This window comes from Abramis brama, assembly GCF_963993115.1.
Source record: "Abramis brama genome assembly, chromosome: 16".
Classification (NCBI taxonomy): Eukaryota; Metazoa; Chordata; class Actinopteri; order Cypriniformes; family Leuciscidae; genus Abramis; species Abramis brama.
In genome coordinates this window covers 8,102,845-8,116,256 of record NC_139978.1, presented here as the reverse complement: position 1 = coordinate 8,116,256, position 13,412 = coordinate 8,102,845, and the positions used below count along the sequence as shown (strand labels likewise).

Here is a 13,412-nt window from a genome sequence, read left to right as displayed (position 1 = left end):
AGCTCAACAAACAATTACAGGTAGTGCTCGGAAAACTACATTTTAATCACACAATTAATATAATCAATTTGGCATTTTTGGCTGCTGATAACTCAAAATTCAGAACCAATTTTTTAATTATTTTTTTTAAAGCTGGAAAATGTTTTCCAATAAAGTAAATAAGACTTGTTTTATCCTTAACTCAACAAAAAACAAAACTATGTAATCTAACACAAATATGGGTTAAATGAATTGGCTGTGTGATTGTTAGCCGGAATGACATACTGTTAGACGGAAGGACATTCTGCAGTATTTTTCAGGATTACCATAAAAAACATCCTCAGTATCATTTTTCTTTCCAACACTCAAACTTGAAACCAAGTAAGAGACACTGACAAGTTTTTAATGATTTAAAAATCTGTCAAATTTACAGTAAATCTGTAAAATTATAATGCTTCAAAAACAATGGCCAAGGGTATAGTCCAACACATTATACAGCTAAAACATTTAGGCTTATTGCAAATGAGTGTGAACCTATTTCGATTAATATTTCAAGGTTGCTTGTTACTGATACATTATCATTCCACTGAGTCATCACTATAATACCTTGCTCTCTTTTGTCCGAGATACTCAGCCCTAGCTTCTGCATCAGCGTTTATCCTGGCTCTGAACCGTCTCTGCCTCTCTTTATTAGACAGAGGCATCTGGCAGGACAGAACTGACCTTAAAACACCAGAAGCTATACTAAAGCTTTAATAAAATGTTGATATATTGATAAATATGATTACATTATTCATGATTTGACCATTAACATTACAAAATTCAATTCAATGATAATGACCCATGTGACTCGTTGAATCATATGAAATCAAGATGAATGACAGCAAAAATATGGCAAAAAACGTAAATAATGTTAATATTAATAATATAACTATAATAACTATGCCTAAAAGTTTACATATGTTAATTAAAAACTAGATTGTTATGCATATGTCATTCTGGATAACGAATGACACGTCCTAGCTGGCTAACAGAGGTTTTTTGTTATCCAGGAATGACAAAACAGATATTTTTTCTTTATAATCAGGCACTAACTTAACCACCTATGGAAAACTACAACTTAGCTATCATCACTTAAGGTAATCTTTTAGATCAAAAAGATAGTTTTTTAATATAAAAACATTATAAATGTTTTATTAGTGTTATCCAAAAGGACACATGATATTTCTACAAAGTGCACCAGTGACCGAAAAGGATCTGGTGCTCCTTCAGGGTCTTCTTTTTGACACAATAATACATGACACATGATATACTAAAATGTTTTATGGTCCAAAATGGTCATTGATGTCTGTTATCCAGGAATGACAAAAGTCTTTCTGTCATAAAAATGTAAATAAGCTTAGTATTATCACTATATTTGAAAACATCAATACAATTATGCCCAAATAGATTTTAAATACTTTTATTTATATATTTTTTTATTTTTGTCGTATTTTTGTATTCAGATTTTAAGGAATTTTGAGCTCAATAGTTCCTTAAATATTAATTATTTATAATGAATTCTCACATTAGTAATTAAAGAGGGGGAAGTTGAGTCACTTAGTAAAATGCATTTAAAAATGTTTACATTTTTAATATTATGAATATGCTTTGGACACCAGAATTGACACGCCATGTCATTGACCCATATAATACATTTAAAAATAATAAATACATATAAAATAATAATAATAATAATAATAAGGGATTTAAGTGAATAAAACTAAAAAGAACTAGAATTTATTTAATTTAGTATTGTAAAGGTGTCCATTTGAACTTTTTGCAAATATTATTTTTATTTAAAAATTTACAGCATTTTAATTGTATGTACAATTACATGATTTTGCATTACATTTTGAAATACATGAATCACTTAAATAATACAAATTATTTATTTATTTATTTCTAAATGGCTACATTTGATGAAAAAGTTGAGTAGTTTTCTCTGCACGGGCTCCTTGACTGCTTGATTGATCCAGAGCAATTTTAACACCCTTAAAAAAGTATTTATTTGACCCAGTACCCAAACAATAACAGGTTCCTGTGGCATGAATCTTTGGGGCAGCTGAGACAGAAAACTTAATGGCCTGCCCTAAGGCATATTTTTGTTGTTGAAAATTGTAGCCAATTTATTTTCAATGCCAAAAATATATAAAACCAACATGGATATCTCAACGAATTTTCAAAGAGCTTTTAACTACATTTTTTACAAGATTTTACGGACATGCTAATGTGCTATATATATATATATATCGATTTAAATAGTATTTTTTATATGTTTTATATGTTATTATAAGCGGACAGAAACCCCGTCTGATTTCCGCCCCGCATTAAATCCAGGAAGTGACGTAACAGAGTCTTCGTGCCCGCGCCTCACGAGCATGGCTGCTTACAGGAGATTCGGGATTGGAAGGAATTTAGCTGTTCTTTTGACGAGATCGTGAGTCGTTCATGCGTTCATACTACGCTTTTTACTATACGTTTCTATGTCAGTGAGGAGTTATAAGTGATGTCTTTCAGGTTGTTTAGAGTCGGGCGAAGCGTTTGAGTTTTTAAGAGTTTCATAATATGTTTCAGTGTCACTGACAAGGTCTGAGTGACGCAGATGCAGGGTAAAGTTACTTATTGGAGTAATAATGCCATGACTATTCATAAGTTAACACATTGTTATCACCACTGTTATTCACTTTTGGTTATATATATTTGTACTTTTCTATACTAATTTATTGCATAGTTAATGCAAATGCTAGTTACTTCAATACTCGTTACAAAAAATAACGGTTAACGTTACCATAACTGCTATCAAAATATATATTTACCACAGCAATTGCTGAAACCATAAAAAACACCGTAATAGCGAGATTTTCTTTAAACGTAGAACCTTGCTCTCATGCTAAGTTACCATAATTTTATTCTACTAACGTTCAGAAAATGTCTACCATTAACAACAAAAACAAAACAACAATAATATATTCTATTATATTAATATGGCATCACACAATACTAATATTATATAATAATGTTATGCTAATATAATATTACAATAATAATTTTCGAGAGGGCACTTTATATGTTATTGTTGATGTTAGTAAGGCATATCAGGAAAATGTAGAAATCTGTAGAGTTGCTGTTGAAATACAATAATCCGGTGATTTGTTGTGTCAAAGGCATCATGTGTGCAGTTACCATGGAGCAGGGCTCAACAGACCCTCTCTTCACAAAGTGGGCAGAAAGCAGATTCCACCGCAAACAACCGCTATGTTTAGTAAGTATTACCAATATTCAGGTTTGCACGTTATATTAAAGTGTTTGGTTGGAATGGATCATAACGCTTCTTTCATCTCGTCAGTCAGAAACATGTTTATTCAGACCCAAGACACTCCAAACCCAAACAGCCTGAAGTTTCTCCCTGGTCGCATGGTGATGGAATCAGGGACTATGGATTTCGCTGGACCCAGAGAGGCTTATTGTTCACCCTTGGCAAGGTGGAGTTTGTATTTTTACCCAGTCTAAATGCTTTTTGCACTGTATTTTATTTTCTGGATACTAAGCTAATTGCTTATGCAATGCACTATCAATCATGATTCATAGTAATATAAAACATTATATTATATCATATTATAAATAATTAATTATGCAAATATTATTAATTTCCATAGCAATAAAGTTATCCATCATATGGGCCTATTTTATTGGCCTTTATTATGACATTAGTTCGAAAGTTTGTGCCATGATGCTAGGATATTGTATGTTGTGGTTTAGTGGCCCAAATCCAAATAATTTATTCTTAACTCTGTTATTCTGGGCTGCGTTTCCCGATAACGTTGTCTCTTAGCGCGCTACGAATACTCTTAAGGTGTAACTTAACTAAAGATATACCATTGTTAGGCGTGTTCCCCGAACTATACCTTAGGAAGCTTAAGATATACCTTCTTACGTGCGACGTTACCCGGCGCTGTCCGTGGTGATGCTGCTGAATTGGTTGATATCGATGGCTCGAGAATCAATTATTCTCTCATGCAGGGGCTGTTTCACTGCATTATGCGAGAAAGCGGTGTTCTTTATGAAAGAAGCACTTTAGAAATAGTTGAAATTGCATTTATTAGGACTCATGGGATATTATAAAAAATAATCCAAACTATAATAGCCTATAATAGCCTAGCCTACATATTTTAAAATTGTATCATGTATTGCTGCCACAATAACCATTTCAAATGTTTACATGCTTTCTTCTCTTTCCCATTTTTGTTCGCTGAGGTGGAGCTGCGATGAAATATTGTTCTTGTAAATACTTTCCAGCATTTCAGTAATAAAAGTGTACATCACGTACGGTGCTCGGCAGTGATCAAAAAGGATTTAAACAGTGGATTTTGAATCTCTTCTTGTAAATTCAGAGATGTGGATTCAGACGGCAATTAAATTACCACACGACCTGTTTGTCAAAAAACAGTAGGTACTAATTTGGCCAGGGATTTTTACGCAGGTTGGGTGAGGAAAAAACACTGACAGTATGGATTCGGACGGCACTAAAATCACCGACTTATCCCTGTAAATGTTTCAAATACCGTACGAGCCCATGAGAAACAATATTAGCGTCCGAATAGGACTTAACTAACAGTTGCCTATGCTTTCACTGGCCTTTAAAAGCGCTCTTTATTTAAAGTAATAATATAATATATATAATAATATAATTAAAATTCTAACAACAATCAGTGTAATGACAATTTTATTCTTTGCATGAAAACACTTGAATTAGCCTAAATGAACACTGTCTGTGTGTATTAAAACTTCAGAATGATATTCATATAGACCTGCAACAGTGATAAGGTAAAGCTAAGAGTGGTCCAGACCAACCCTCCGAATGTATGACTTACAGAAGGTGTACTTAACTAAGAACGTTTCGGGAAACACGTATTAACGATAAGGTACAGCTTAAGATGTAACTTAAGAACGACGTAGCGTTAAGAAGGTTTTGGGAAACGCAGCCCTGGTCTTATTGGCTCTATAGAGTAACTCAGTTGGCAGGTAACAGTTCACAAATTGACCATTAATTGACTGTTGAAACGCCTTATCTGGCCAAACACACATTCTTTTCCTGATCAGGTTAACCTCAAATGTAAAATATATATATGAATTTAAATCACAAAAATATTGCGAACCATAAGAATGTACCCATCAATTAATATGTACTAATATGTACTTTTTTTAAAATTAAATTAATCTTTAACCCTCTGAGGTCTGAGCTGTTTTCTGGGCCCTGGAGGTGTTCTGACATGCTCTGACATTTCTGGTTATATCTGTTACTTGTGACATTTTCATGGCTAAAGTCTAATTACACTGTATTCAGCACAAACTCTGCTACAATAATATATCAACAGCATGTATGTAAAAGTTTGTAGTTTTGAGATAATGACATTTATGCGTGGTTTTTGAAAATACAAAAAAAAAATCTCACTGAAATAAGGCCATGAAACCCATACTGATTATTTCTTCACAAGACTTTTGAAAATTGTATGACGTAGCCTAGAATATTTGCTGCAAAACTATGTGAAAATCACCCTGACTGCTCATTCAGATAAGACAATATATTGATTTAAAATTTTTACGACGTGTTTTGTGTGAAAAAGCCTTATGCGAGAGCTCATTAATATGTAAGCTTTTCTCACCTGAGAAAGACAAAGAACCTCCCCTAACGGCCCTATTAGGAGCTATCAGGCCCCTATCATTCTGAGCAACCTTGCACAATACTGTAAATGAGGAGATTTAAAAAAGAATGGCTTTTAAATTGTTTGGATTTATTTACAACACAACATAATCCAAAGATACACAACAAATGCCAAAAAAGCACTTCAAAGACAGAGACCTTTGTGCCATTCCTAAAAACACTGTACATACCTTTCATTTCCAAGATTTTCACTTTACCATGTTCACGTACTGAGACTCACGTGAATGTTGAAGTCCTCAGTGGCATCTGGGACCTGAAAAAAAAAAGTGAACATACTGATATCAAGAGAAAGGCCTGCACGATTTTGGAAATAAATATTAGATTTTTCTGGTTAAAATTGCTTTTTAAAATTCCTTTTTAAAATTCACAGAATACACACACACACACACACGTTTCCAACGATATATAATATAATGAACACCAGGTTTGTTGTGCCTTGTAGGCATAAGGTATATGCGCAGTGCGGATAAAATAATAATAACAATAAATAACCTATAGCAGCCTATAAATCTTCCAAAAGATTTCAGTAACAACTAAGCTAGAGAAAAATATATTGATTATCATGTTACTTCAAATGTTTCCATCCGTTATGATGATATGAAATGAGATAATAATAAAAACATGAAGCCGTTTGGTGCGTTTTGCTTTCATCCAAAATATGATACATTCAAACGCGATCGCTTGCAAAATATGTTACATTCAAACGCGATCACGCTCAAATATAAAACATTATGGTTACCATAAACATATCTATGTTTGAGCAGATATCCACAAACACAGTAAACACGGGTCTAAATATTATAATATTCCCAATATATCTAGCAACAGTTCAACTGCAACGTGACATTTATGCAACAATAACAAACTAGGCTATGTAAGAATTTCTTACCTTATCTTTCTTGTCTTCAGATCGCGTTCTTCTTCTTCTGAGGTAGCCTAAATCCAATGTAAACTCAGGCACGTCTTTCAAACTCGACGAAAAGTGAAGTGAAGTGTTTTGTTGTTGAGGTAACGAGCGCGTTCGCGTTCCATGTGGAGATTTGCATGTGAATATCTTTTGCGCGAGTAGGCGTGGCCAAATTAACTGTAATGAGCAAGCGTTTGAGAAGCTGGACATCTTGTTGGTTTTATACAAATTACGTAAACAGAGAATATTTGTTTTCGTTTTGAATCCGATTATTTAAAAGTACACACTTAAATGTTTATAAAGGTATATGGCTCATAAATGTGTGACAAGTATTCGCTGAGTTTTGTTTCAGTTTATAGACGTGCTCAAGAAAAAAAAGTTCACCGCGACAGAGAGGCAGAACGCACACCCTGTTTATTTTCTTTATTTTACAAAAGCACAATGTTTTGATTTGATTGTAAGTGGACACATACAAAAGGAGAAATATCACAGATTCTTTTTTTATAATTCTTTTTTCTGTATGACCATAAATGGAGTAATTTAAGTTTATAGTGCTACAATGTGGAGAAAATCCGGCAAAACGCGCCCGCGCGTTTGTCGACCTCAGAGGGTTAATCAAAATAACTTCCCCCACCCTCTTGCAGCGACATCGCATGATGATGCGTTTACTGGCGTGAGGGCGGGACAACCTGTCACTCACATGAGATCCACCAATAGCAAACCACAACCATCCAATCAATTCCCCATGAACAAAATCAAGTCCCGCCCTACAGTTCACTCCGATTTACGTCACAGTAGGGAAGAAAAAAAGAACGCAACTTCCATGCTGACTTTTTTCTGAAGTAAAATAAATTCATTATTTTGAATTCGAGACTCAATTAAATTAAAATCAATTAAAAGACACTGCAAAAACTGTAATGATTGGGACATCAAGGCAATTTCAAGTGAACAGAAACATAGGTGAACGTGATTTCACCAAGTGTAACATATTCCAGGATCAATATCTGATCCTGAAACAACATTCCAATCAACCAATCAGATTTGAGGGACATGTTTACAGTTTATGTCAAGTTTAGGCTTACAGTTAGGGTTAGGTGCTTCTACATCAGTGTTATTCATCTATCATTTCCCTCTGATTTCAGGGGTAAGATATGGGTAGGGTTAGGTTACGGGTAGGGACATGGTTAGGACTAAATATTCAGACAGAAATGTTGTTTCAGGATCAACAAAATAAGTTGATCCAGCAACATGTCTTTCTTGACAAAATCACAGTGACCCAGAAACAGGGTGCATAAAATATTTATGTGAGATTATAATGTGCTTTTCCTTAATGGAGAAAATATGATGGAAAAAAAGTTATAATAAATATAATTATCATCAATGGTCATGATATAATTATATTGAGTGACACATGAACAATAGTAATATTGATGCTTGACTTTGCAAACACCACTAATGATTGATAACGCCTATTTGAGTGTCAGGCTTTTGGCTTTATTTTATGTGTGGTATTCCAAAAAAATGCTTACAAATCCAGAAATGTTTTTGTGAGAATGTTCCTGTGCATTTTGCTGAACTGTGTTTCTATCAGAACCTGAAGGGAATCCTGCCTGTACTGATGCTGTTTTCATTCCTCAGACAGTTGTTCAGAATTGAAGGAGTCAAGAGTGTCTTCTTCGGCCCTGACTTCATAACCATTACTAAGGTAAACTACCAGCCCTGTTAAACACTATTTTAACTGAACTTTTAAGCATTGAGCATGACATCTCTTTTTTCATTCAGGCTGATGGCGAAACGCAGTGGAAGGTGCTCAAACCAGACGTCTTCGCTACCATCATGGACTTCTTCACCTCCGGACTTCCTGTTGTCAATGAAGCCGATGCTCCACATGCCGACACAGGTTGAACATTACGTTCTCTTCTTTTCTTTTTGTGCTTGTTATCTTGACATCATCTCTAAATTCAAGATCTTTACACATGTTGTACACGTCGTACTCCTGCAGCTCCTTCGGAGGACGATGACGAGGTGGTGGCCATGATTAAAGAACTACTGGACACACGCATAAGGTACTACAGTACATTTCTGTACTTTTGATATTATATTCAATGCAGCCATCAAATTCAGTTCAGTTCAAGTTTATTTTTATAGCGCTATCCACAATACATATTGTTTCAAAGCAGCTTTACAGAAAATGCTTTTTACAATTACGAAAGTATTCAGTCATCAGACTCTATACACTGCCAGGCCAAAATAAAGAAGAAAAAAAAGACACTATTTGGGTTTAAATAGGCAAATGCTCATAAGAGTCTATGATTGGATCATTATTGTAGTGATTATTATGTTTCTAGCATGTTATATTTTTGTCAACATTCTTCTAATCCTAATTGATGGAGTGTGTAGCTTTTCATTTCTTAAACATTCATGTAGGAAGACACAGCATGGCCATATTCCAGGATGATAATGTGCAGATTCATCAGGCTCAGATTGTGAAAGAATGGTTGTGAGGATCATGAAGAATAATCTTCACACATGAATCGGCTCCTCTGAGTCCAGATCTTAAATTCATTGAAAGTCTTTGGGATGTGCTGGAGGAGACTTTACAGAGAGCTGGACTCTTGCATTGACAATACAAGATCTTGAGCAAAAACTGATGCGCCTCTTGATGGAAATAACATCACATCATTTATTTCCATCAAGAGGTTTCAATTTTGACATGCTATATTTTTTTACATTTTTAATTGTTCTCATATTTTACAAGTTTTTTTTAACTGTATATTTTAGTAATGCAGCTTTGGTGAGCATAAAATACTTTCAAAAACATTAAGAAAGTAACACATTAGTTTAGGGTCCAATATCATAATATTAGCTAGTTGCTTATTAGCATGCATATTACTAGGATATTGGTTGTGTATTAGTACTTTTAGTTTATGAGTACTAGTGAGAATTGAACCTTAATCTAAAGTGTGACCAAGAAATCATACAAACCCCAAACCTTTGAACGTCAGTGTAATTCTGAACTGTTTCATTCTAAATGGTACATACTACAGGAACGAACTAAATGTATTGTTGTGATCAACACTTATGTTTAATCACAGAAGTTGTAAGAATAATAATTGTTCTTAATTCAGGAACTTTCTTTCGTCTATCTGCATGTCGTTCCTCAGGCCCACAGTGCAGGAGGACGGCGGTGACGTGTTGTATCATGGTTTTGAGGACGGTATAGTGAAGCTGAAGCTGCAGGGTTCCTGCACTAGCTGTCCCAGCTCCATCATCACGCTGAAGAGTGGCATCCAGAACATGTTGCAGTTCTACGTCCCCGAGGTGGAAGGAGTTGAGCAGGTGAGGAGTTAAGGACTATTCTCAACACGTTTTCTTAAAGTGCCCCTATTATGCTATTTTAAAGGTTCTAATGTTGTTTTGTTGGTCTCCTACAATAGGAGGAGGAGGTCAAAAAACACTTTGATTTTCTCATAATATACACTGCTGCATCAGCTCCTTTCTCACAGTGTCTGAAATGGTTTGATAAAGGATTCAGTCTCTCTGAACCCCTTCTTTCCGAGAGCTGCTCTGCTCTGATTGGTCAGACGGCCTAGTCTGTTGTGATTGGTCTACCATTTACAGCACATGTCGGAAACGTAACACCCATTACCATATCTGAATTTCAGCTCCAGATCTTCCTCAGCGCTGGTATGCAGAGTAATACAAACCGTAACAATGGTGTCGTTGTTCACGGGCAGCCAATGAAGACCATAGGCTGGCGTTATGCAAATTTGTTACAAACCTATGTAGGTTCATGCAGGAAGTGAGACTGGAATTACTGACGACTCGTTTCAGGCAGTTCAGAAACGATTCTTTCTTTTGGGAGACAATAACTCCATTTATCATGCACTTTGCAGACCTTTTCCATTCACAAACAGCGATGTAACACACCGCATGCATGAAAGGCTATATCTGAAAAAACCTAATATGGGCACTTTAAAACAAAAAGATGTGCTCTATGAATTCCTTCACACCAAGTGAGAAAATTCACCCAGCAATATGTTCCAGTGTTTCTCAGCTAATCTGCTGTCTCTTTACTCTTCAGGTGAAAGAAGAGGATGTGGATGTTGAAAAGGGTGTCCTCTGATGTCATTCCTTTCTCCATAATAAATTACCCAGCACCCTTTCCCTTCAGTGTCCAATCATGTAGAAGGAGCTTTGAGTTTACTAGAGACAGTTACACCGCTGTAAGGACAAATCTGTGTGTCCTCACACTCCTTCAAACACATACAGTATATCAGCTACAGACATATTAAGGTGTGCAGGGTTTTTACCCTACATGTTTGGACAGTGTTTGGTCGGGGCTGTTACAGGTTTTGGGTTGGTCGCCCTTAATATTTTATAGATTGTCTCTCAATGCACTGGTTAAAATAAAAATCAGAATTTTGTGTATATGTGTACAAATTACATACATTATAATACACGTGTAGATATTGTTATAAGAAATCTACTGGTTTCATGCTAAATGGATTCTATATGGATTTTATCATGGTTTCATTATTTAATAGAGATTCAGTTTCATAGAATAATACGCTATGAATGAAAAAATAAGAAATGCATTTCATTCCCCATTAGCTGTTGTGCTCTTTTGTCAGTGGTGTCCAACCACGATTAAAGATTAATTGCTTGTATTTCTTATTTGTCATTCAGATAAAAACATCCGATAAATATAAATGTAAATTATGTTCATATTAAAAAAAATACATTTTCAAAGGCATTTTGATTACGGTCTAATAAAATCGCCCTCAAAATTTGTAATATTTTCATAGATAAAATGTTACATGTAGAAACTATTTGGTCTGTGGCTACCCTGTTACAGAGGATCAAATTTGTAAATATTAAAAAAATAAAGAAATAAAGAATGATAAATAAATGTTGAGTCAAGTTCTGGTTTTGGCTTCTGATTGGTCAAAACAGTGTTCCAGTCACTATGATGTGAAACCCACATCACTGCAGCTGCTCCCATAGGGGATTGTTATTTCTGTTGCATAGCAACATTCTGATATGTCAAGAGACTATATCCTCTATAGGAGGGTGACTCTTAATGAATTTGCTCATTAAAAGAATGCTTGAACAGAAATGTGTGTGTACTTGATATTTGTATTATTTAGTATAGTTTTATATTTGCCTTAATTGTATTTGAAGCATAATTGTATGTTAAAATATGTATGTAGAAAATAGACATTATCTTGTAGTACACAGGAGTTTTTTCTTTTTTTGAACCCCAAATGTTTTTGAGGAGGCCAATAACTATGAAACATGATAGTCTAGTATAATCGATTTTTATTTATTTCCTTATTTGTTTTCCTTTGCCTGAAAAAGAGTAGATTTGACATTTTGAAAAAAGTCATTGTATCCAAACCCACATAAAATAATAATAATTTTTTTTTATAAAACTTCACTGCAATAATTGCTAGAGTTTCCAATGTAATATAATACTACAGGTCCAATTATATATTTGGATTATGAACCGAGATGACCAGAAGAAGATGAATACATTAGGACAGGTATGTTGTTCTTGCAGTCCCCCCTGCAGGAGGCGCTAGAGAACTACACAAACAGCTGAAATAATCCTCTGCTCATTCAGGGATTGACTGAGTCCAGTCACCATCGGGATGATTGACATTTGTATGCTTGTACTGCACCCATAAGCAAATCACATGGGGAAGGTCTATAATCAGGTTTTGAATTTAATTTCATGTTTTGTATGGTGGTTTCAGACAAGTTCAAACCCCTCATACATTCAAATAATTTTTGTCAATTCTGTCCTCTAATATAAAATTACAACGTTATCATATTTTTGGTATGGCTGTACTGTGAACACAATAAAACCACAGTGGCACAGGCCTACATTCAGACAAGAGTCAACTATCTAATGAAAGTAGATTTTAATGAAAAGGAAAAACTATTCTTTTTTTAAATTTTAGAGTATTTATTTATTTGTATATAGGCTATGTGTTACATCGTATGTGATCGTGCACTGCTTGAGTTATGACACTGACACGAGCATTTTCACATGGCAGCTTTACTGACTCATTCACTATCCAGATGACACTGAGTTGTTCTGCGCATGTAGGCCTACAACAGGGAACCAGTACGGGGTGTCTAAGGACATAACATGCAACTTTTAGAATGCAATACACAACAATATGTATGTATTTATAATTAATGCTATTAATTTATCCAAATTTCTTCATTCAAAATTCATGTAAGAAATACTACAGAAATGATGAATTAACTTTTACAAATGTAAAATAACTGGATAGTTGTCAGTGTAAAAAAATTAAATAAAGACTGTCTTTTATTCTGATTAACAGGACAGACAGCAGCAAGATTATTAGGCTACTGTCACTTTAAGAGTTTAAGCACGGTTCCAATATAATGTTACACAACATGCGTTTTCTTTCTCAACTACGTAAAAACAATAGATTTACCTAAATACTCGGCAAGACGGGTATTTTAACAATTTTGTATGTATTTGACCGTTAAGCAGTCGACAAGAAAAATAAGTAAATTTGATACTCGTGAGCTGTTTGAGAGGTGTTGTATGTGAACGGCACTTATATAGATCAGTGGTGCGCGCGCGAAACCTGCGGGAATGATTCAATCAGAGCGAATGAAACAAGTGATGGTGCGTGTCCACTGGCGCAGAGCGAGTGTTTACAATTCATTCCTATGGAAGTTGAGCTTCATGCCTGCGCGTGAGCTTTTAGGAATGAACTG

At 34.8% G+C, this 13,412-nt stretch overlaps 1 protein-coding gene across 1 annotated transcript; it reads left to right on the top strand.

Annotated features, from left to right (window-relative positions):
• The first annotated feature begins 2,351 nt into the window (after positions 1-2,351).
• On the top strand, positions 2,352-11,769 carry nfu1 (NFU1 iron-sulfur cluster scaffold homolog). Its single transcript, XM_084138535.1, has 8 exons — positions 2,352-2,458; positions 3,186-3,283; positions 3,368-3,503; positions 8,289-8,355; positions 8,433-8,550; positions 8,653-8,716; positions 9,815-9,989; positions 10,735-11,769. Exons 1-8 carry the CDS (start codon positions 2,400-2,402, stop codon positions 10,774-10,776), a joined length of 759 nt encoding a protein of 252 aa, XP_083994661.1. The 5' UTR covers positions 2,352-2,399; the 3' UTR covers positions 10,777-11,769.
• Positions 11,770-13,412: the final 1,643 nt, after the last annotated feature.

Excerpts from the sequence above, each read along its gene's own strand:
- nfu1 (XM_084138535.1), top strand. The coding sequence starts at position 2,400 with ATGGCTGCTTACAGGAGATTCGGGATTGGAAGGAATTTAGCTGTTCTT. Across the intron at positions 8,356-8,432 it reads ACTTCATAACCATTACTAAG|GCTGATGGCGAAACGCAGTG; the intron begins GTAAACTACCAG and ends TTTTTCATTCAG. Across the intron at positions 8,551-8,652 it reads TGCTCCACATGCCGACACAG|CTCCTTCGGAGGACGATGAC; the intron begins GTTGAACATTAC and ends GTACTCCTGCAG.